Raw genomic sequence first — 25842 nt, 5'->3', positions numbered from 1 at the left:
CTATCCACTGGCCTACTGACAATGTCCTCACGCTATCTACTGTCCTACTGACACCGTCCACATGCCATACACTGTCGTCACGCTATCCACTGGCCTACTGACACTGCTCTTTCTCAGACTGTCCACACACCACCCACTTCCCCTCTGAGACTGTCCACTTTTAAGCTAGGCTCAGTTTATATTTTTACTGTGACATTTATTTTATTATATTTTTCCTTACTATTTACTTAGATCTTGCTAGTTAATTTCTTACAAAAAAAGGATGCCCAACCCCGGTAAACATTTGTGTTACTCAGGTAGATCTCCACCTCTCAAAGGTTGCCTACCCCTAAAGTAGATCACTTCCTTGATGATCTTACTCCATTTCTGTAGTTACTGTGGAGACTGCAGACATGCTAAATATAAACAAAGCAGTTTATATTCTTACCTGGGCTTGGTAATATTATTATTACAAGTATTTATATAGCTACAACAATTTTTGCAGCACTTTACATAATGTACATTCACATCAGTTCTTTATCACGCACACACACTCTGGTTAATTTAGACAGGAGCCAAATAACTTAATATGTTTTTGGAGTGTGGGAGGAAACCAGAGTATCCGGAAGGAAACCCACAGGAGCACAGGGAATGCATGCAAACTCCATGCAGGGAGTGCCCTGGTTGTGGTTGGAGCCGAAGACCCAAGTGTATAGATTATATTTGTGGAGTTGTTGAATATCTCTGGCTATAATAGGAAATCTAGTGTGTTTTTAAAGTACAGTTACTCTTTGTGAGAGAAATACCAGGACGCATATTTCACACGTATGTGTAGTAAAACACCAGGAAAAGCCTTGGAAGGGTATTTGTACGGCTGGGGTTTCTGTAAAATTGCAATTTTTAACCCTAGAAGTAAAGAAGAGATCAAAGTTCAGCCTTTCCCATGGCCGGTCCAATCAGGCCTTGAATTTTGTGGGCCTGATTAAGCTACTGGTGGTATTTTCCTGTTTAGAGAGCGGTTTGCACTGTTTAGAGCAGTGGTTCTCAACCTCAGTCCTCAAGTACCCCCAACAGGCCATGCTTTGGGAACTTCCTTTAGATAAAATAGCTCTTATTGATACCATGTTATTTATATTGATTTAAAGCAGCTGTGTAAAGGAAACCCTGAAAACATGGCCGTTGGGGGTACTTGAGGACTGAGGTTGAAAACTACTGGTTTAGAGAACGGTCTTCATGGTTGTCTTCACTGCATTTCTCAATTCTTAGGAAGCACCAAGCTATGCTGGCCTACAGAGGGGATCTGATGCTCTGCAAGTATAAAGCTTTTGTTTTGTGCAGCTGGACACAAGGGGGAGAATTTATCAAATCGAGAGCAGACAGAATCTGGAGCAACTTTGCATTGCAACAAATCACCGTTTTTTATTTTTCAAAGCTTAACTGAACAAACTGAGTTGGTTGGTTGCACAGCTGCTCCAGTTTTGAAAAATGTCCCCCAAAATCTGCTACTTGTCAAAGTGGTACTTTATCTGTGAAATGCTGGAAAGTCCGGGATTTATGGTAGCACTGTCTATGTTGCTGCATTCGTAACAAAGATGGTTGTGGCCAGCTTAAAGCTGAAATATGGCCAAAAATTCAATCCCAACCATGGCGCTACCTGCCTGGTGTTTGCATGTCCCCCTGTGCCTGCGTGGGTTTCCTCTAGGTACTCCAGTTTCCTCCCACACTCCAAAGACATGCTAATTTCATGTTAATTGGCTCCTGTCTAAATCAACCCTAGTATATGTACAGTGGATATAACAAGTCTACACACCCCTGTTAAAATGTCAGGTTTCTGTGATGTAAAAAAATTAAACACAAAGATAAATCATATCAGAACTTTTTCCACCTTTAATGTGACTTATAAACTGTTCGCCTCAATTGAAAAACCAACTGAAATCTTTTGGGGGGGGGGGGGGGTAGAAATAAAAAAATAATAATATGGTTGCATAAGTGTGCACACCTTTTATAACTTGGGGTGCAGTTGTGTTCAGAATTAAGCAATCACATGCAGACTCATGTTAAATAGGAGTCAGTACACACCAGCCATCATTTAAAGTTCAGCTGTTCTAGTAGGTCTTTCCTGACATTTTCTTAGTCGCATCCTACAGCAAAAGCCGTGGTCCGCAGAGAGCTTCCAAAGCATCAGATGGATCTCATTGTTAAAAGTATTAGTCAGGAGAAGGGTACAAAAGAATTTTCAAGGCGTTAGATATACCATGGAACACAGTGAAGACGGTCATCAAGTGGAAAAATTATGGCACAACAGTGACATTACTGGATGTCCCTCCAAATTGGATGAAAAGATGAGAAGAAAACTGGTCAGGGAGGCTGCCAATAGGCCTAGAGCAACATTAAGGCTGCATTCACACCTGTGCGTTTTCAGATCATAAAACGCCTGAAAAACACCCAACAAGCAAAATCCCATTCATTTTAATGGCACCTGTTTACATCTAAGCGTTTTGTCACCTGAAGCAAAATGCCTCAAAAACATCCTAAGCTCAAAAAAGAACATGAGCTTCTTTGGGGCAAAGGTGTTTTTCTGCCTTTTACAAAAACGCAGTAAAATCGTGGTAACACTGCGGTAAAAAACGCGCAACTTTAAAACGCTCAGGTGTGAATGCAGCCTAAAGGAGCTGCAGGAATATCTGTCAAGTGTTGGCTGTGTGGTACATGTGACAACAATCTCCCGTATTCTTCTTATGTCTGGGCTGTGGGGTAGAGTGGCAAGACGAAAGCCTTTTCTTACTAAGAAAAACACTCAAGCCTGGCATGTGGGGAAATGTGTTATGGTCTGATGAAACTGAGGCCGCGTACACACGCGGGGACTGTTCGCCCAACTTTGTCCGTCAAACAGTTTCGGCAAACAGTCCGCTCAAACTTAGCATGGACGGACATGGCCACACACGACGGACGAACAGTTTGCTGAAACCGTGCGCGATGACGTGAACGGCACGTACGACGGGACGAAAAATACGACGTCCTATACACTGCATTATAACTTTCGGCGTGTAAATCCTTTCTGAGCATGCGCGGAACTTAGTTTGACGAACAAGCCTACACACGAGCGGACTGTTCGCTGAAACAAGGTTTCAGCGGACAGTTTTTCGGAAATTCCGAAAAACCTTGTTCGTCAAACTGTCCGCTGAAACTGTCCGCTGAAAGCCCACACACGAGCGGACTGTCCGCCCAAACACTGTTCAGCGGACAAAGTTGGGCGAACAGTCCGCCCGTGTGTACGCGGCCTAAGGTTGAACTTTTTGGCCATAATTCCAAAAGATATGTTTGCCGCAAAAACAACACTGCACATCACCAAAGGAACACCTTACCCACCATGAAGCATGTTGGTGGCGGCATCGTGCTTTGGGGGTGTTTTTCTTCAGCTGGAACATGGGCCTTAGTCAAGGTAGAGGGAATTATAAACAGTTCCAAATACCAGTCAATATTGGCACAAAGCCTTCAGGCTTCTGCTAGAAAGCTGAACATGAAGAGGAACTTCATCTTTCAGCATGACGACCTAAAGCATACATCCAAATCAACAAAGTAATGTCTTCCCCAGAAGAAGACTAACGTTTTGGAATGGCCCAGCCAGAGCTCAGACCTAAATCCCATTGAAAATCGTTGGGGTGATCTGAAGAGGGCTCTGCACAGGAGATGCCCTCACAATCAGATTTGTAGTGTTTGGCCAAATATTGCCAACTGAAGATGTGCCATGCTGATAGACTTATACCCAAATAGACTGTGTGCTGTAATAAAATCAAAAGGTGCTTCAACAAAGTATTGGTGTAAGGGTGTGCACACTTATGCAACCATATTATTATTATTTTTTTATTTTATTTCCCTCCACCTAAAAGATTTCAGTTTGTTGTTCAACTGAATTGTACAGTTTATAGGTCACATTAAAGGTGAAAAAAGTTATGCAATGATTTATCTTTGTCTCATTTTTTTACATCACAGAAACCTGACATTTTAACAGGGGTGTGTAGACTTTCTATATCCCCTGTATGTATGAATGGGAGTTTGGGACCTTATGTTGTAAGCTCCTTGAGGGCAGAGACTGATGTGAATGTATAATATATATGTATAAAGTGCTGCGTAAATTGACGGTGTTATATAAGTACCTGAAATTAATAAAAACAAGTTTTGTACATTTGCACGGTAAGAGATTTTGCACACGGCCCTACATTAGGGCATACGTCTGTACAGGGTAAAATTCACCTGTTGTGGTACCTGGGAGCCACAGATGCCCAGTGTGCCCAGTGACATGCATTACGAAAAAAATAAAAAGCTGTGCATGGCTACACCTGTGTAACCATGTGTATTTTTCTATATGTAAAACGTTTTGAAAAATACACATGTGCATGTAAATGCCAGTGCCAGCTTCTGGGCACCTCTGTATGGCTATGTGCAAGAGCCCTTGTGTAAAATAGTTTTTTGCCATACTCGGTTCATCTTTAAAATCTGAACTTTTTTGTGGACTTTGCCTGTTGAAGAACTTGGCATTAGTACTGTCCACCCCAGAGACCATGAAAGTCTTTACCTTGAGATTAATAAGAGCTATTCTAGTGGACCTGCCATTTAAATAAAGACTTGAATACTTTTTTTTAATAGAAGTTGCAGCTATGAAGGTTGTATATTACATTTCACAACATGAAATTTGTCATTTAGAAAGATTTAAATGCCTATTTATGACGGTGTGAACAGGCCACCTAATAAGACTTTGTATGCTGTAAAACTGAGAAACGAATGTGTCCCTACAGAAAACTCACAGCTTGGACTCCCGAATGCTCTGAAAGATTGCATGCCATTTAGTGTAATAGCTGTTGCCACAGACAGTGAAGGTTAGGATATTTATAGTTGACATTTCTAATGAACTTGATGTATAGAAATTCCTGTACCCAGAAAGTCTGCTCCAGTTTACATTTCTTTACAGAATTCGAGTTGGTTTGGCTGTCATGTTTTGAATAATAGGATCTGTTTCTGCAGCTCAAAATGTAATTGCATCTCTCCAGCACCAGCAGAGATCTTCCCGTCCTAGACTTGCTATTTTCAACGCAATGGGGATGATTTCTACCAAATGTACCAAAATCTGGTACAGCTCTGCACAGTAGCCAATCCGCTTCTAATTTCAACTTGTTCAATTAAAGTATAAGTAAGGCCCTTTTTGACACTGCCGCGACTTGAAAGTCATGCGATTTTGACGCAATTTCAGGGAATGCCTGTGTAAACTTGAGGTCTATGGACCTCAACTTGCATCAAAGTCAGTCTAAAGTAATAAAGGGCCTGCTTTGAAATCTGTGTGAAGTCGCACAGATATGAATGGTTATTATTGGGAATCATGGGGTATGACTTGTCATGAGACTTTGATGTCCAAAGTTGCAGAAAAATTGGCACAAGTGTGAAAGGGGCCTTAACCTCCCTGGCGGTATGATTATGTCAGATTTTTGTGTCTCAAACCGGTACAATTGTTTTGCATAGAAATTTGGCGTTTTATATTGTAGGCCTGTAAATCTTAGCAATAACACCCTTAAATCGGTCCAAACAAGAGTCTAGAAGATTTGAAACACAAAATCATAAATTATAATATAATAAATAACTATAAATAATCATAAAAAAATAATAATGTAATAATAAAATGAATTTCCCCACGATTCACTATCGCTCAATTCTGCAAGCGATTCTAATTTATTATCACTGTTTTCTAGCTGGTCTAAAACCACTTTTGATTTAAAAGGGCACTTTTTTTGGTTGCTATGGACAATCTCAAGTTTCCAGGCAGAAAGAACAGTATATATAATATAAAACTGCATGCAGGGCACTGGACAAAACACTAGGGACAAAAGGGATGTGAAATGATTTCATACAGTAATGTAATCTGTAAGATTACAGTGTACTGTATGTGTTAATGAATTTTCTGTTTTTTTACTTTGCCGCCGGACTCCGCCCCATGCGTTGCGACACTCACAGGGAAAGGGACACGGCACACAGAGGCATCGGGCGGAGGACACAGCCCGCAGACACAGCGGGGGACATCGCAGGATCCTGGGGACAAGGAAAGTAACCTGCACCAGGATCCTGCAATGCAATTCCGAGTGTGGCTTGGGGTTACCGCTAATGGTACTGAAATTTAACCCCGAGCCACACTCTGAAAAACCGCCAGGGAGATTAAGGCAAAACTTTTTTGTTGTTTCGGATAGAGGGGAGGTGGATTAGAACTCCTGACAGTTTTTATTACTGTCTGTGTCCTTTTAAGGGAGATTCACCCTCTTTTGTTCTGGTTACCATTTATCATTGAAAGTGAAATTAAAAGAAAATCCTAAATGTTGAGTTGTCCCCAGAAAAGTAATATAGGGGAAATCTTTCAATAGGGACACTAGTTCTGGTGATCTGGGAGTCCCCAAGAAATTCTCTTATTCTACAGGGATTGTGTCCCTTTCTCTTTTGTATTTGGGACAGGAAGTGAAAGGAAATCTCCCCAATGGGACAAAGATGGCAAACATAAGCCATGCAAGGGTTATAATCCTCCCTTATTCTATTCAAAATGAAAAAAAAAATCCTTGCCTATAGTTCTACTTTAGACCCCTTTCACACTGAGGCGCTTTACATGCACCATAGAGCTAAAAAAAAGAAAAAAAAAAGAAAAAGAAAAACAAGTTGTCATGGTTATGCAGTGATCTTCCTGTGTTTGCTTACCTTCCCTCATGTCTTCAGACTAAGAAGCCAGCTACTTCCACCTGGTGGTTTTTATAACCTCTCCTCTAAGCATGGCTCCACCCCAGGCCCTATCAGGGAGCCTATATAAACCTGTGCACTGCAGGGCTCAGTGCTGATCAACCATTGTGTATTCCTTTGTGTATTAGCTTCCTGTTTCCTGTCGTGTGCTCTGCTACTGATTTCCGTTACCGACCTTGGTGTGTTCTGACCATCCCTGCTTGCCTGTGACCCTGACCTATTGGCGTGTACCCGACTATTCTGTTCTGCTTGTGGCCCCGACCTTGGCTTTGTCCCTCACCATCCCTATCCTCCTGTTCCCTACTGTGGGTGTGAGCTGGGGGTCGCGACCTGGAGCCAGTTGCAGCCAAGACCATCTTCACCACTCGAAGCTCTGGTGAACACCAGCTGGCTCTTAGACTCCTCGCCCCAGGGAATCTCACGCTCTATCCCCAGTGGGATCTGTCCCCGTCTGCAGCAGTCAGCCGTAGGGTCCACAACCTCGCGGTGCACTCTGCATCCCTACGGTGTGCACCTGTCACCTCGCCTCAAGGTGACCTGACAGTTTGATCAGCCATGGACCCAGCTGACGTGCCGCTTCCTGCAGATGATCCATTGCAGAGCTTAGTTCGGCGACTTGAGACCCAAGAATCGCATCAGACGCAGGTGATGCAATTCCTTCAGGATTTGGCATCCCGTTTTGAACAGGTTCAGGCCTCATTAGGACCCCCAGTTCAACAACCTCAACCACTATCTGCGACTGCACCTATTGCACCAGTCGCATCCACGCATTCATTAGTACTGCCAGCTCCGTCCCGTTTCTCTGGGGACTCCAAGGCCTGCAGGGGCTTCCTCAGCCAATGCACAATTCATTTTGAACTTCAGCCCCAAAACTTCCTGTCCGATCGGGCAAAAGTCGCATATATCATATCCCTCCTGTCCGGCGAGGCGTTGGCTTGGGCCGCCCCTCTGTGGGAACTGAATGATCCAGTGGTTTCTAGCCTGTCTGATTTCTTGAAACTTTTTCGGAATATCTTCGAGGAACCAGGTCGTGTCTCCTCAGCGGCTAGCGCTCTTTTAAGTCTCCGTCAAGAGGCCGCTTCTGTGGGACAGTATGCTCTTCAGTTCCGTATCCTCTCAGCTGAATTGAGCTGGAATAATGAGGCCCTAGTTGCAACCTTTTTACATGGCCTCTCTGATAGAGTGAAGGATGAATTAGCAGGAAGATCCCTTCCTGCTGATCTGGACAGTGTCATCACCTTGTGTAACCAGATCGATATTCGCTTTCAGGAGAGGGCCCTGGAAAAAAGACGCCAGCACTCCCCGTTCTTTAGGCATCCTGAGTCCCCAGTCCCTTCTCCTCGATTCGAGGAGCACCCCCTGCCTACCGAGGAACCTATGCAGTTGGGCTGGACTAAGTTATCTCCCGAAGAACGCGCTAGGCGCAGAACTCTGGGCCTATGCCTCTATTGTGGGGCTAAAGGTCATTTCCGTGACACTTGTTCTCTTCGTCCGGAAAAACGCTCAGGGCTAATACATCTGGAAGGTGGAGTATTAGACCCTGAAATATCACCTTCACCGTCTCGTCTTCTCCTTTCTGTGTTGCTTCATGTCGGTGCTTCCTCTCGTTCGGTCTCAGCACATCTTGATTCCGGAGCCGCTGCCAATTTCATGGATTGGGAAACTGCATCCTCCATGAGACTTACCCTTTTGCCCCTTACAACACCATTGGTGGTCTTGGCGATTGATGGCATGGTTCTCCCAGGGGGTCCTATCCGCTTCCAGACTATTCCTGTTAAGATGTCAGTAGGGACACTCCACCAGGAGTGGATATCCTTCCTTGTCTTACCTAAGGCTTCATCTCCTATCATATTAGGTCTTCCTTGGTTTCGGCTCCATTCTCCACACGTTGACTGGTCTGCTGGACGGATCCTGGCTTGGGGTTCCTCCTGTTCCTCTTCCTGTCTACTCAAGGGTACCCCAAAGGAGAGACTTCCCGTTACCACCACCCCAGTATCTTCTGCTTTTCCTGCTGTATATGGCGATCTCTGGGACGCGTCCTGCAATAGTCGGACTGGTGCACTCTCTGGGTCATGTGATACTCTGGATGAGGAGCCCACCTATGAACCTGAGTCGATCATTCGCTCCAGTTCGCATAACCATTTACCTCTGCCTGTCCCTAATCTCCCTTGGACGCACAGCCAGGCTAACTTGTCTGCAAGTTCCAGAGTCGCTATGCCTTGTGATGCGATTGAGATGGTCGCTACATCTGACAATACTAATCAGTCGGCCTCCACACCACTTATGCCAGTCCAGCCCATGCCCTATGAGCTTCCTGCTTCTTGTTCAGGACCTTCTGTGACCCAGTCTCACCCTACTACTACTATGTCCGTTCAAACCCATTTAAGAGGCTCAATCCATCCTTTGGATAGAATACCTCATTCGGCCAAGAGGGGTTTTCAATCTTTTTCTCAGGGTTCTGTTTGTGTTTCTGCTATCCAGCTTAAATCTTGCGACATGTCACCCTCTAACCAACCTGACCTCAGGGATCCACTGACCTCTGCCCAGTTTGGTGGTCCTGTGATGGATGCCCAACTCAACTTTAAGGGTGAGGGGGTCCCTGCTCAGACTCCTGATCTTCTCATGCCCTTACCCATTCCTAAAAAGCCTTTAGTCCTCAAGTCCTCTCGTCCTCTCCCTACCTCTGCTTTGGTTTCTGAGGATAATCTAAAATACGAGGTTAGTCAAGTTTTGGATTCCCGGCTCCGTAAAGGCATTCTTCAATACCTCGTACTTTGGAAAGGGTTGGGTCCTGAGGAGAGGTCTTGGATCACTGCATCTGAGGTCTTTGCTCCCTGTCTGTTAAGGAGGTTCCATCTGGAGTTTCCCTTTAAGCCTGGACCCAGGCAGGGAAGGGGGAGGCCTCGTAAGAGGGAGGGTACTGTCATGGTTATGCAGTGATCTTCCTGTGTTTGCTTACCTTCCCTCATGTCTTCAGACTAAGAAGCCAGCTACTTCCACCTGGTGGTTTTTATAACCTCTCCTCTAAGCATGGCTCCACCCCAGGCCCTATCAGGGAGCCTATATAAACCTGTGCACTGCAGGGCTCAGTGCTGATCAACCATTGTGTATTCCTTTGTGTATTAGCTTCCTGTTTCCTGTCGTGTGCTCTGCTACTGATTTCCGTTACCGACCTTGGCGTGTTCTGACCATCCCTGCTTGCCTGTGACCCTGACCTATTGGCGTGTACCCGACTATTCTGTTCTGCTTGTGGCCCCGACCTTGGCTTTGTCCCTCACCATCCCTATCCTCCTGTTCCCTACTGTGGGTGTGAGCTGGGGGACCCTGGGGGTCGCGACCTGGAGCCAGTTGCAGCCAAGACCATCTTCACCACTCGAAGCTCTGGTGAACACCAGCTGGCTCTTAGACTCCGCGCCCCAGGGAATCTCACGCTCTATCCCCAGTGGGATCTGTCCCCGTCTGCAGCAGTCAGCCGTAGGGTCCACAACCTCGCGGTGCACTCCGCATCCCTACGGTGTGCACCTGTCGCCTCGCCTCAAGGTGACCTGACACAAGTTTAAAAAAAGTGGGACTTTAAATAGGGCAAATAGCTAATGAGGTATGATACAAATATAAAAAAGTATAAATCTTTTAATAAGCACATACATAATATGAAAATAGATTTAGCAATGATACTCTGGAGGCTGGTAAACATGTAATACAGTAAACATGTACAAAACAATAACCACACAAGATATCTGTTGAGCTAAGGGCGAGTACAACAGAACAAGCTAAGTTTCCCCACATCCCTAGATTTCCTTTCACTTCCTGTCCCATATGCAAAAGATGAAGTATACACTGCTCCTGAAGCACCCATGCCCATTGAAATCAATGGGCAGCGCCGCTTTGTGGGTGCTTTTCACCCTCTTTCACCTGCTAGCGGGGGTTAAAAACACCCTGCTAGCGACCGAAAAGCACCTCTAAAACATGAGTGTGAAAGGGCTCTTAGGTTTTGACAAAAATAAATAAAAAATGGAAGCTGATTGAGCTGGTTTCTTGCCAATGTGAGGGTCAAGTATGTAAACATATAAGCAATGTAAATGTAAACATGTAAACAAACACCCAGCCACTATATTACCCGAGAGCTTGTTTACATTTTTACGTCCAGCTGCTGATTTTTACATAGAAGTCATTTGTAGGGCAGTGAGGTTGCCTTATCAATACTGTACACTTGTAAGTGAGCTTAACGTCCCCATTGGTGTAGCAATATAGTTGTGTGTTTTTGATTTTTGTTTTTTTTAAAGAGAATAAGGAAAAAACAAAAAAAAAAAAAACTTTTTTTTAAAGCTTGTTGTCCAGTTGTCCACATATACATGCACATATGAATCCAATCCATGAATCCATGCGTCAGGTATACAAGCATATGTGCACCACACACTTTATGTATAACTGCGCACGCCGGGGTAAGAGCAGTAGTTTCAGAGCCATCATTTAGACCCATTTCACACTGGGGCTGCCTGTATGTTAGTGGTAAAGTGCCACTCGTTTTAGCATTGCTTTACCCCTGTTGATGCGGCGCTTTTAACCCCAAAGAAGGGGTTAAAAATGCCCGTGTTGTAGCGCTTCTGAAGCACTGCCTCATTCATTGCAATGGGCAGGGCGTTTTGTGAGCGCTGTATACAGCTCTCCCAAATTGTACCAAAGATGCTGTTTGCAGGACTTTTTCTAACGCCCCGCAAGTGCACTGCCCCAGTGTGAAAGCGCAGAGGCTTTCACGTTCAGCGCCATGGGAGGCAGTTTTCTGGTGCTTTACAGGCGCTATTTCTAGCGCTAAAATATCTTAAAACTGTCTTAGTGTGAAAGGGGTCTAACAGTTAACTTTAATCTGATGAACTTTAAAGTGGTTGTAAATGCTTACAAACCACTTTGACCTACAGGTAAGCCTAGATCAAGGCTTACCTGTATGTCCAAGAAATATCTCCAAACCTATACGGTTTAGGAGATATTTACCTGAAGACAGCCACCACAGGTGCACTGGGTAAGCCGCAGATCGCAGCGATATGCCGCGAGTGTCAGCTCCCAGACCCACCAAGAAGATGGACGCTCGGAACTACAGGGGACAGCGGTGACATCGCTGGCTCCTGTGTCAGGTAAGTGACACATAATGGACTACTATACGATGCATAGTAGTCCATTATGCTTTACCTTTACAGGGAATCAAAGAGGAAGTAAACCCATCAGGGTTTACTTCCTCTTTAATGGCTTTTAAAGTGTTGCTGCCTATAGTCAGTTTGGCTACTGTACTTTTCCGCTATTTTGGTATCTATTTACTTGATGCAACATCATCTATTATATTTAAAAAAAAACAGTGGGTATTATATTGTGTTTGTGCATTAAAAGTATTTTAAGTTTATTTCTTACTGAAAACATTGCTTTGAAAAACAGTAGCAGAAATATCACGGGACATAACATTTTTCAACTGCCACCATTTTATTCTACAAGGTCTCTGCTTTCCGAAAAATGTATGTTTGATGTAATCTTCAGGCCTAAAATTTGCATTTTAACATGTGCAAGAAGAGTGGAAAACAATTTGCTGGCAGTGAAAGGGCTTAGCAAAGACTGGACAAAGTGTTTATTGAGTAATAGCCAACACAACATTTTCACATTTTTGTATTGTCAATTTTTTGTATTGTCAGAATGTCTCAATTTTTTTTTTTTTTTTAAGGAACAATTACAATACAGCCAAATAAAATCAAATTCCAATTTTGTTAAGTAATTTCACTGCTCAAAGTGGAATTCCTGTAAGGGGAATGGTTAAATTGCTCAGTCCTATAAACCCTTCAGATAGTTGCTTGAAAGATCATCATCTTGCTGAGATTGTTGACATTGCATTTTGGCTCAGAGGGATGAACATATGCCAGTGCGTAGCTGCCTCTATTTTAAGCTCAACCGCTGTTAGTGAGGTTTTCAAACTACCAGGTCCTTTATCCTGGGCTCTAAAATGATTACATGAAGAATATGCCTTTTGTAAGGTTAGGACCAGTGCCAGTAGCTTCAAAATACACGATCTGACACGGATTTTCACATTTAAAGGGACTCTGAACTTTGTCTCTGGTATATATTGATCACATCCCTACTGCCACATTGTGAAAAAAGAACATCAAGCAGATGTGTGGCTATTTCTGGAGTGACATATGTAAACGTCACTCCAGAAATACCCTTCATGTAGCCATTGATGGCAATAAACATAGACTTGTGTTTACATTTGAGAACCCTCCCCTTGCTTTTACATCAGAGAAAAGGAAACAGGAACTAATGAATGGATGAGTCTTTCATTAGTTCTGTGATTACCTTTTAACCTTTGTCTTTTCACCCTTTCAACTACTCATTCTCTCCTACTATATTGGATGTGATATTATACTGTCAATTTTAAGTAATTTATAATGTCTATAAATAGTAATTGGCAAAGGTAGAAGAGGCCGCAGGGACTAAAAATGGGCCTTTTTCTGCATAGTCATAAGGTACCAATAGATATTTGATGGGAATTTCTTAGTCTTGCCAACTTTAACAAATTGTGCAACTGTTTTGATTAACTTAAACTGCCCCCCCCCCCCCCCCCCCCCCCGGCGTGCTCACTCTCTTATCAGAGTTTGATTGACAGCTGCTGCTATCGATCTGCCCAGTGTGAAAGGACAGAGCCAGGATAGCCTCTGCTCTCATGCACAGCGCTGGATTGCGATGGCTCTTAGGTAAGTATAAGGTGGTGGTGGGGGTGGCTTATTTAAAGACTTCACAATCACTTTAAATAAAATGAATCTAAAACCAAATTAAAGTAGAAGCAATCGCAAGTCAAAACGTACTGACAGGGACACAACTGGGAAAACTGTTTAGTGCACCTGTCTTAATACACATTTTACATGGATTGTCTCTTTAAAAACAATGCAAGTACATTAAAATATATATTAACCTGGAGAAAATCCACTGAGCTTTTAACTTCCTGTGCCCCCTGTTTCTGCTACGCTGAAATCCTAAGCAATATGAAAATAAAGGAAAAAGGCCTGAAAAAAGAAAGCTACATCTTTGCACTGTACATGCGTATATTTTGTGGTCATAGGTTTAGATGCCCCTGTGCGAGGCCTCGATCAGTGTCCCCTATGTGGGCCATCAGTCAGCGCCCCCCTGTGAGGGACCTCGGTCGGTGTTCCCTGTGAGAGGCCTCCGTCTGTGCCCTCTATGAGGGGCCTCAGTCTTTGCCCCCTGTGAGGGGCCTTGGTTGTGCCTGCTGTGAGGGGCCTCGGTCAGCGCCCCCTGTGCTGGGCCTCGGTCAACATCCCCTGTGCGGCCACGGGCAGCAGGGGTCTCAGTTGGTGGCCCCCTCCTGAGTTTTTTGTGGTGGTGCTTAGGCATATAGCCTAGTAAATGGCACCTCCGCCCTCCCCTACCTCCTCTGTCTCGAACAATCCTTTATCTGGCTCTGCCGCCACGGACGTGGCCCACCTTGTGGGATTGTTGGTCACGCTCCCTGTCCTGTCAGGGAGTGAGGATGATTTCTCTAGAACTGCAGTGGTGCATGAAAAGGCGATGGTTGTCGCACTTCTTACATCTGTGCGGGAATTTTTCAAGATGGGAGATGCAGCGGTGGCTGCAGTGGGGGGGGGGGGGGCGGTTCCCCTTTGGCACCCATAAGCCATCTTGCACCGCAAAAGCTTTCCCTTCTCCCTCTTATTTTGCCAAATTTGTGCATGAAGACTGAGAGTGTCCAAAGTGCTGTGAGGTACCCCTTTGAGGAGTCTCCTTCAGAAGTGGACTGTTCCACCAGTAGTGGACCCCCCTGTCTCTAGGCTGCTCAAGGCAACCATGAGTCGAATAGAGGAATCTCTGGCTTCTAAAAATCCAGGAGGGGGGAACAGAATCCCCCTGCATTTGCTGCATTGGCAGACCTGTTGGTCTAGGTGCTGCAGTTTGTCTGCTATGCCTTTTGGCCACAGTTCCCCTGGTTGCTGAACTCTCTGTTGCTGCAGTGGTGCTTAGACATGTATTGTGGGGGGCTACCCTGGATGACATTATTACGCGTTTTGATTTTGTCTGGTTACAAGGTAGTCTTCCGCCCTTGTTCCCCAAACATCGTTTTTTTGATTTCAATGTGCGTCTGTCACCGGACCGTTTGCGGTTCTCCTTGTGGGGCTGTGCAAGCCCTGTTGCTTCAGAGTATGATGTCCTGAACAAGTTCAGGAGTTTTATTCAAACCTGTTTACAGTCCAAAAGATGGAGGGCATGGTACGTCCAGTTCTGGCTGGTGTGGGTACAGAAGTTCAGGATGGCGTCCGTCTGCATGGCGGTGGCACCACTTTATCATGGGGACTCTCTGGCTTCTATCGACTTACTTGCACATTCCACCATGTGCCCTGACCCAGCGCTTCCTCCGTTTTGCTGTGGGTGCTGAGCATTATCAGCGCATGGTGTTGCCCTTTGGTCTTGCGACCTCTCCTCGGGTGTTCACAAGGTTTCGGCCTCGGATCTAGCGTTGTTATGCATTTATGCTCGTTCATTCTCGGTGGTTACGATTCTGGCCTCCCTTCACGGGAGGTTGAACAGGAATGGGCTTCGAGTACCATCAAGGGCCAGGTGTCAGCCTGGGTGGTCTTGTTCAGCATCCCCTGGTTTGGCACTCCCTGGTGCGTACCTTTTATTCAAGGGGTTTGATGTCTGGTTCCACTGGTGTGGTCTCTTCTACCACCGCGGGATCTGAACTTGGTGATTTTGGTCTACAGAAGCCTGTCTTTCAATATATTTGGGAGATTCCATCTACTTACTGTCTCGGAAGGTGGCCTCTTGGTGGCTATCAACTCTGCACACAGGGTGTCTGAAATGGTGGCGTTATCTTGTCGTACACCTTTTCCAGTGTTACACAAGGTGGTTCTTGTCCCTTTTCCGTTGTTCCTTCCTCAGATTTCCCTTTTGAATAAGGACATTGTGTTGCCTTCCTTGTGTGCCTGGTCAACACATGCTGAGGAATCTGCCTTATCTGCCCTGGATGTGGTTTGGGGGATTCGGGTGCCTTTGGCAGCCACTGAGTCTTTTTGGAGGTCAGACTCACTATGATCATGGACGGGCCAAGAAAGGGGCTATCTGCTTCTGCGACCATTTGTGGATGGATCAGACAGATGATGAATTAGGTTCCTCCTTTCCCTGTTACGGCACATTCTTCTCGGGCGCTTAGTGCTCTTGGGCCTTCTGTCATCAGGCGTTCGTTGTGCAAATTTGCAAGGCGGCCACTTGGTCGTCGGTGTACACTTTCACAACGTTCTACGAAGTGGATGTACTGGCATCTGCGGATGCCTCTTTTGGCCACAAGGTTTGGCAGGCTGCTGTTTCCAATCTCTTGGGTGACATTGCAGGGGGATGGAGTGTGTTCGCATTTCCACGCACATGCAGAAGAAGTCCCTGACCTTTTTGAGAAATCATGCTGTATTAAAACGCGCGCATTAGTGTACGTGTTTAGTGACAAAATAATTTAAACTCAGCGCTGCGCCTATGAACTACTAATATACATGTATGCAAACATCAATATGTATAACAGTAATGTGTCACCAATCTGATGAACTTCATTGATTGCACTTTATTTGTACTATATTGTCACTGAGCATTTTATTTTGTTATACATGATATTATGTTATACATGTTGATGTTTGCATACATGTATATTAGTAGTTCATAGGTGCAGCGCTGAGTTTAAATTCTTTTGTCACTTTTTTGGGGTACTTACCCTGCACTGTAGCAGCAATCCTATCACACACCGTTCATATGCACAGCACGGGTTTTTAACTATACATTTTTTATTTAATATGTGTTGAGTGTCATTAAGAACTACTGGCACTGCTGTGCAAAAGGGCAGTATATGTGTTGTGAGAAAGCATGTGATTTTGCATACATTCCCACAACGCATAAGTGTGAATGTAACCTAAATGGACTTTAAAACAAGCTCTCAGAGCTCTTTGTAGTTGCAGGTGCTGTGGAGCAATGTATCCTCAAATATCAGAGCAGGGTCACTTAAGTTGTTTTAGTTCTTTTCTCAGCAGCTCGGGTCCCTCTCCCTTTCAGCCCTTTCTTCCTTACAGAAATGATTTGGTAGATTTAGACTTCTAACCTCTAATGTACACAGAACAGGTGCTCTTGGAGGAAGGGTGTTAACAGGTGATCTGAGCTGCTAAAGAATAACTAAAGCCCCATACACACTATCTTTTTTTCTGCTTATTTTGTTCCTTCAGATTTACCAAAACCATATAATATGAGGTCACACCTTAGGAGTTTCAATTTGTATGCAGTCAGGCAGGCCCTTGCACTACATGGTTTTGGGAAATCTGAAGGAAAAAAATCTGCATAAAATCTGATGGTGTGTATGGGGCTTAAGGCCTCATGTACACTGCTGGTAAATGGATGTTCAGAGGCAGTTGGATGCTTTTTTCAGCTGCCCCTGAACTCATCCAATGTTATCTTATCTGTTCTTGTACACAGGTTCATTTAATTTAGTTTTTAGGCACTTGAGTTTAGAGGCCTTTTTTGGAAAGCAAAAAAAAAGAGTTTAGACGCTGAGTTTAGAGGCATTTCAAACACCAAACGCTAACCCCGACCTGTAAATGTGGCAAAACAGCCATTTTAAACATGGGTTACTATCTGTCAAGTTAAATCGTTAAGGAGAGGTTGCAAAAATGTCCCGTGTACATTAGCCACTTAAGCTCCGGACCATTTTGCAGGCCAAAAACCAGACCGCTTTTTGCGATTCGGCACTGCGTCGCTTTAACTGACAATTGCGTGGTCGTGCGACGTGGCTCCCAAACAAAATTGACATCCTTTTTTTTCCCCCACAAATAGAGCTTCCTTTTGGTGGTATTTGATCACCCCTGTGTTTTTGACACATTTTTGGGACCATTGTCATTTATACAGCAATCAGTGCTATACAAATGCACTGATTCCTGTGTAAATGACACTGGCAGTGAAGGGGTTAACCACTAGGTGGCAGTGTAGGGGTTAAGTGTTTCCTAGGGGCGTTTTTCTAACTGGGGGGCGTGGCTATGTATGACATGTCACTGTTCTCTGCTCCGATCACATGGAGTAGAGATCAGTGACACTGTCACTATGCAGAATGGGGAGATGCTTCTTTATGTTAGCATCTCCCTGTTCTTCCTCCCGTGAGACGATCGCGGGTATCCCCACGGTGATCGAGTCCGCGGGACTCTGATGGGACTCAAGGAGGTTCCGACCGGCATGCACGTGATGGCACGGCAGCAGATTTAAAGGGACGTACCTGTACGCCCATTTGCCTGTCCGTGCCATTCTGCCGACGTACATCGGTGTGCGCCGGTTGGCAAGTGGTTAAGCCTTCAGCTGCTTTAGTCCTTTTAGCTTGAGGAATTAGAGGATGAATTTCCCCAAAGTACCTACAGCAACAGAGGCCAGTAATTGCTTGTTTTAAAGCTCATTTCCTGCTTAAAGCAGTGTTCCTCTTAAAACAAATATTAAAAGTCAGCAGCTACAATGTCAGGAGTACAGACGCCGAAGGAGGCAGACTACGAGGGACCCCCTAGCAACAGGCATTTACAGGTGATAAAAAAAAAAATGTCTCCAAATGTTTTATTTATTTATTTATTTTTAAGCATATTAATTAACCACTTGACCACTGGGCACTTAAACACCCTTAATAACCAGACCAATTTTCAGCTTTCGGTGCTCTCACATTTTGAATGACAATTACTCAGTCATGCAACACTGGACCTATATGAAATTTTTGTCCTTTTTTTTCACACAAATAGAGCTTTCTTTTAGTGGTATTTAATCACCGCTGGGTTTTAAATTTTTTGTGCTATAAAAGAAAAAAGACCGAAAATTCTGTAAAAAAAATGAATTTTTCTTTGTTTCTGTTATAAAATTTGGCCAAAATTTATACCACTACATATCTTTGGTAAAAATAAGTACAAATTGGTGGATATTATTTGGTCTTTGTGAAAGTTATAGAGTCCACAAGCTATGGTGCCAATATCTGAAAATTGATCACACCTGAAGTACTGACGGCCTATTTCAATTCTTGAGACCCTAACATGCCATAAAAGTACAAAGACCCCCCAAATTACCCCTTTTTGGAAAGAAGACATTCCAAGGTATTTAGTAAGAGGCATGGTGAGTTTTTTGAAGTTGTCATTTTTTCCCACAATTCTTTGCAAAATCAAGATTTTCTTTCCTTTTTTTTTTCACAAAATTGTCATATTATCAGTTTATTTCTCACACACAGCATATGCATACCACAAATTACACCCCAAAACACATTCTGCTATTACTCCCGAGTACGGCGATACCACATGTGAGACTTTTACACAGCGTGACCACATACAGAGGCCCAACATGCAGGGAGCGCCATTAGGCATTCTGGAGCACCCAGGACAATTCTGACATTTCTCTCCTGCATGTAAAAAATCATCATTTATTTGCCAGAAAATTACATAGAACCCCAAAACATTATATATGTTTTTTAGCAAAGACCCTAGAGAATACAATGGTGGTCGTTGCAACTTTTTATCTCGCACGGTATTTGCGCAGCAATTTTTCGAACGCATTTTTTTTTGGAAGAAAAACAGTTTTGTGCTTAAAAAAAACAAAACAGTAAAGTTAGCCCAATTTTTGCATAATGTGAAAGATGAAGTTATGCTGAGTAAATAGATACCTAACATGTCACTCTTCAAAATTGCACACGCTCGTGGAATGGCGCCAAACGTCGCTACTTAAAAATTCCCATAGGCGACGCTTGAATTTTTTTTTACTGGTTACATGTTTTGAGTTACAGAGGAGGTCTAGGGCTAGAATTATTGCTCTCGCTCTAACGTTCATGGCGATACCTCACATGTGTGGTTTGAACACCGTTTTCATATGTGGGCGGGACTTATGTATGCATTCGCTTCTGCATGCGAGCACATGGGGAAAGGGGCGCTTAAAAAATTTTTAGTTTTTTATTGTTCATTTTACTTTATTTATTTTAGTTTGACATTTTTTTCCCCAAAAATTTATTTTTTGATCACTTTTATTCCTATTACAAGGAATGTAAACATCCCTTGTAATAGGAATATGGCATGACAGGTCCTCTTTACAGTGAGATATGGGGTCAATAAGACCCCGCATCTCACCTCTAAGCTGGGAAGCCTGAAATAAAAAAAATAAAAAAAGATTCTGGCTTTCATCGTATTGGCGAGTCGGTAGAAGCACATCTATGGCTGGGTATTGCAGGGTATCGCCGAGTATGGCTGAGTATGGCAGAGTATTGGTTGGGTATGGCAGAGTATTGGCTGGGTATGGCAGAGTATTGCAGAGTATTGGCTGGGTATGGCAGAGTATTGCAGAGTATTGGCTGGGTATTGCAGAGTATTGGCTGGGTATTGCAGAGTATTGGCTGGGTATTGCAGAGTATTGGCAGGGAAGCCAAAAAAATTTCGGTGAGCAGGGATGTGGGCACTGCAGATGCAGCCCACAGCGCTGCTGACACCGATCTCTTCCCCCTCCGCTGTACTGATCGGTACAGAGAGGGGAGGGAGGAACCGGCGTCATGGTTTGTTTACAAGTGATCGCTCCGTCATTTGACGGAGCGATCACGTGGTAAATGGCCACGATGAGTGTCCGTTTACCGTAATCCGTGATGCGCTGGGTCCTGTGGACCCGACGGTCACGGATGCTCTCTCTCGAGAGTGGAATTCTGGGAGGCCGTTAATTAACGGCCTCTCAGAGTTAAACAACCGCCCTGTAGCCGTTAATCGGCTATGGGCCGGTTGTTAAGTGGTTAATACTTTTTTTTTTTTTGGGGTGGAACTCCACTTTAAGAATAGTATTTGTATGTCTGTAGCCTGGCCACAGATTTATTTCTTGGCGCTTTCATAATCATTTCAGCTCCACTAAAATACAACTAAACATTTTATTTCCCCAAAAAATCAGAGCATGGAAGGTGTGTGTGAGGAGTTTGGGATTATGAAGGGGACTGTATGTGCGGGAGAGGAACTTGGCAGTTCTGATGGGAGGTATTATATGTGGAAGAGGAGTGTTGAGGGTATGCCAGTGGGTTGTATGTGCAGGGTAGAGGAGTTTGGAGGTTTTGAATGCAGGCTCCACATGGAGAAGAAGTGTACAAAGGGTATGATGGAAGCAGAATATGCAGGAAGATGAATGTGGATATCATTAAAGTGCACTTAAAGTTGAAGGAAAAAAGGCTGAAGAATGACAGTGTACATAATGTACAGGCAGGCAGTGTAGGAGAAAAGCAGAAAGGAGTGGAAAGTTTTGGATAATTTTGCTTTTAAGCAAATCTTTATTACATAGTAGTTTTCTCTTTTACTGTGGTGATGGGTTCTCTTTATCCACTTGCTTACTGGGCACTTAAACCCCCCTCAGTCCCAGACCAATTTTCAGCTTTCAGCGCTGATGCACTTTGAGTGACAATTGCGCGGTCATACAACACTGTACCCAAATGAAATTTTTATCATTTTTTTCCCACAAATAGAGCTTTCTTTTGGTGGTATTTAGTTACAGCTCGGAGTTTTATTTTTTGCTAAACAAACAAAAAAAGATGCAAAAAAAAAAAAAAAAAAAATCATGTTTTAATAGTTTGTTATAAAATTTTGCAAACGGGTCATTTTTCTCCTTCATTGAAGTGCGCTGATTAGGCGGCACTGATAGGCTGCATTGGTGGGCACTGATGGGCTGCATTGGTGGGCACTGATGGGCTGCATTGGTGGGCACTGATAGGCTGCACTGGTGGGCACTGATAGGCATAGTTAAGGCGGCACTAATAGGCACAGATAAGGCGGCACCGATGGGCACAGATAAGGCGGCACTGATGGGCAAAGATGGGCACAGATAAGATGGCACGGATGGGTGGCACGGATAAGTGGCACGGATGGGTGGCACGGATGGGCACTGATAGGTACCACAGATAGATGGGACTGATGGGCACTGATAGGTGGCACTGATAGGTGGCTCTGATAGGTGGCACTGCTGGGCACTGATGGGCGGCACTGCTGGGCACTGATGGGCGGCACTGCTGGGCACTGATGGGCGGCACTGGGGTGCAGCACCTTTGAGGCAGATTTTGGGTGGCACTGTGGGTGGCACTGCTGGGTGGCACTGTGGGTGGCACTGTGGGCACTGCTGGGTGGCACTGTGGGCACTGCTGGGTGGCACTGTGGGCACTATGGGCACTGCTGGGTGGCACTGACAGGGGGGCACTTACTTTATTTCAGGATGGCACTGCGGGTGGCAGGTGGGCACTGGCAGGGGGCAGGTGTCCGCTTGAATTGTTGGCCGTGATCGGGACTGATGTCCCGAACACGGCCGCCGGCGATCGGCTTTTTTTTTTTCTCCTCGCGCTGTCAGCGCGAGGAGGAATACTAGCCGATTACCGGCTCCGTTTTATCACATGATCAGCTGTCATTGGCTGACAGCTGATCACGTGATAAGGGGTCGGGATCGACCCCTTACACGGATCGGTGATCAGGCGAGTCTCACGGACTCGCCGATCACAGAGCGCGCCGCGCGCGCCCCTCAGGGGGCGCGCAGGCCGCTCGTAACCGGGACGACGTCAATAGACGTAGTCCCGGCAATCTAGGTCCGCGCTAATGCCGTCATTCGGCAATAGCGCGGATCCCAAGTGGTTAAAGGACATCAGCAATCTAATAGACCCCTGATACCTCCTCGGTGTCTATCAGATTCAGGTCAGGTACAGTAAGTCCATAATCTGCATCTGATCTGACCCTGAGTATCAGCACCCTGAAGGTAAGAACCTGGAAGTGCTCAGTGTCAGAAGTGTGGCTCAATGCTCCCTGACTGCGAGTTGTGGCTGACCGCACACTCCAGCTTTGAATATGTTTCTGAGTACTGTAAGGGAGAATGTGTGTGTGTGTGTGTGTGTGTGTGTGTGTGTGTGTGTGTGTGTGTGTGTGTGTGTGTGTGTGTGTGTGTGTATAAAACAGAGCACAAGGTGGCCATTTAAGCCCCATACACACTATCAGATTGTCTGCTGATTTTTTTCTTCAGATTTACCAAAACCATGTAGTGCAAGGGCCTGCCTGATTGCATACACATTGAAACTCCTAAAGGTGTGACCTCGTATTATATGGTTTTGGTAAATCTGAAGGAAAAATTCAGCAGAAAATCTGATAGTGTGTATGGGTCTTAAGAGTATGCAGACAGGGAAACAGGAGTATAAAGCTAATAGGATGAAAGAAGCCTCCAGTGTGCTATTGTTGTTATAGAATACAGGATAAGGATATAGGAAGGATGTGTAATAAAGGGACCATTACTATGGATATTGGGGCGTGAGATATGTGTGCTGCTGGGGCGTGAAATCTCAGTGGACTGGAGGCAGACATTTTCATGTGAAAGTTTTACCTTATATATTATATTTTATATACTACTATAATATATTGTTTTATACTAATATGATATTATGTGATTGATTCCCCTAGGTACATGTACTGGACGGACTGGGGAGAAGCTCCCAGGATTGAACGTGCTGGAATGGATGGCAGTACGCGCAAAATCATAGTAGATTCTGAAATTTATTGGCCCAATGGGCTAACGATTGATCTAGATGAGCAAAAACTTTACTGGGCAGATGCCAAGCTGAGTTTTATTCACCGAGCCAATTTGGATGGTTCTTTCAGGTACTGATGTGTAAATACTATGCAGAATTCTTTTTATACCTGAGCCAGTGCTGCCAAACTGGTAACCAGGAGCTGTTTTGCAGTCTGCATTTTGGAAAATATGCAAACTAAAATGTATCCTCACAGGGTGACACTGTGGATACACAAATGGATGTGTGCCAATGTCCCAGTTAATTGTTAAGAGAAATTTAGGAGAATGAAAAATGGACTTTGTGTACACACGAATAAGTAAAAATAATTTATGTTTTTTAATTGGAGTTAAAACATGTTTTACGAACCCATAAAAAAAAAACATAATGTTATTCAACAACCCCTGAGACTCAGATAACACCTCCAAAAATGATATATTAATCCAAGTTGGTGCAATTAGAAAAAGGGTAACCAGTAGTCATTGGAGATAAAATGCGCGGAGTAGTTGAGTCACAGCGTGGCGTCATACAGAGAATTCGCTCTACATGTTACGCGCACACTTGCGCTTCTTCAGGAGCTTGTAGATCTGATATCCATTGACCACTTTGTTATGCAAGTATTGACCACTTCGATCATAGCATAATTACTAATACCTCAATGGCAATTTATATATGGATATCTTTGAGTTCTTTCATGGGGTTCCTTTACTAATATAGATGTGTCCCCATGGGAGGATTTTGTTTTCTGCCCCCTAGTGGTCACTGGATTTGACTTTTTATCTTGCTGAACCTTTTCAAAATGATAATTTTATCGTTTTATATTTGTTTGTTTTTGTGTTTTTTATTTCTTTGGATATTATGATATACTTATGTGTTGTTCTTTTTACATATTTATCTGATCTACAAGCCCCTGAAGAAGCGCAAGTGTGCGCATAACATGTAGAGCGAATTCTCTGTGTGACCTCACACTGTGACTCAACTACTCCACTCACTTTATCTCCATTGACTGCTACTACTGGTTACCCTTTTCCAATTGCACCAATTTGGATTAATATATAATTTTTGGAGGCGTTATCTGAGTCTCAGGGGTTGTTGAATAACATGTTTTTTTTTTTTTGTGTTTGTAAACCATGTTTTTAACTCTATCCAATTAAAAAATGTCAATTATTTTTACTTATTCTAAGCGTGTGCCTACAAAGTCAATTTTTTCATTCTCCTAAATTTCTTTTAATAATAATAATAATAATAATAATAATAATAATTGCATTTCTCTTAAAAATAATAATTGCAGTCTACAATAAAATTTGCTAAACAAATAACTTTACTTCATATATGCACATATTTATGTGAAGGGAATCTGCAACAGCCATGCACGTTACAGTGCTTTTACCAAACAGAACACTAAATCCAATGCATTTTCAAACTGACCGGCCCACCTTACCATGTTTTACCTCTTGGTAAGGCCCACCCTCCTAGAGGCCGCATATTTGCGTGCAACTGGCACCAAGGGATTTAAGGATACATTCACCTTTGGGAACATGTTACATAGGGCTGAAACAACTAATCGATTAATCGACAACTAATCGATTATGAAATTAATCGATTATTATTTTCATAATCGATTAATCGGCCAGTAACATAATGGGGTTAAAAAAAACTAAAATGAGCCATTTATAGTACAAAAAGAGCAAATAATCACTGCTGTAAATATTACTTTCACTGTTCTACAGTAAAAAAATTAACTCCTTACAGTAGTGATTATCTGCTTTTTTTTTTTGTACTATAAAGGGCTCATTTTAGTTTTTTTAACCCCATTATGTTACTAAATGTCTTAGATCTGCTTCACATCTATGTGTTTATTGGTGCTTTTTGCAGAAATGCACTACAGTTCATTTACATGGTTTCCTATGGGACACGTTCACATCAGAAAGTGTCAGGGACTTTTAACGCAAAATGGTGCTTTATTGGTTCAATATACTTCAATGGAAAAGCTGCAGAAAAGCATGTAATGGGTTTTTGCAGCAATTTGTGTTTTTTAATCTGCCCAAAAAAAATGCAAAAATGCAAATTGCAGTAAAATCACGTGTGCAAAAATCAAAACGCACAGCAGAAACAGATCAAAAGCAAACTGCATAGGTGTGTACTGAGCCTTATGCTGACCACACCGATCAATTTTTCAGGTGAGAATATTCAGATGAAAAATCTTTGTACATTCGCTGAATGAAAGAATTTTGTTTGAAATTTTCACTTGTTTTTAAAATTTAATGTAATTTCTGAACGAAAACCACATACACTGTCTGAAAATTCCTTTGACTAAGAAGTTTTCTAATATTTCCAAATTATCCCGTCACTGTGGTTGAAAATGAACGTCAATTTGACCCACTTTTTTTTAAAAGGTTATTAACCGATTAATCGATTAATCGAAACAATAATCGGCCAACTAATCGATTATGAAAATAATCGTTAGTTGCAGCCCTATGTTCCAGACGTTTTTAGGGTAACATATTCCTGAT

At 43.6% G+C, this 25842-nt stretch overlaps 1 protein-coding gene across 2 annotated transcripts in view; it reads left to right on the top strand.

Annotated features, from left to right (window-relative positions):
• Positions 1-25842, top strand: part of LRP5 (LDL receptor related protein 5) — a 287294-nt gene that overhangs the window by 92376 nt on the left and 169076 nt on the right. For both annotated transcript variants that reach the window (XM_077455906.1, XM_077455902.1), the window contains exon 3: positions 23223-23420. In XM_077455906.1, coding sequence (XP_077312032.1) covers positions 23223-23420 — 198 coding nt within the window. The remainder of the gene's footprint in view (positions 1-23222; positions 23421-25842) is intronic.

The sequence above is a fragment of the Lithobates pipiens genome, unplaced genomic scaffold, assembly GCF_037356315.1.
Source record: "Lithobates pipiens isolate NorthernLeopardFrog02 unplaced genomic scaffold, aLitPip1_a1.2 Scaffold_10, whole genome shotgun sequence".
NCBI classification, from domain to species: domain Eukaryota; kingdom Metazoa; phylum Chordata; class Amphibia; order Anura; family Ranidae; genus Lithobates; species Lithobates pipiens.
This window is presented reverse-complemented; position numbering and strand designations above follow the sequence as displayed.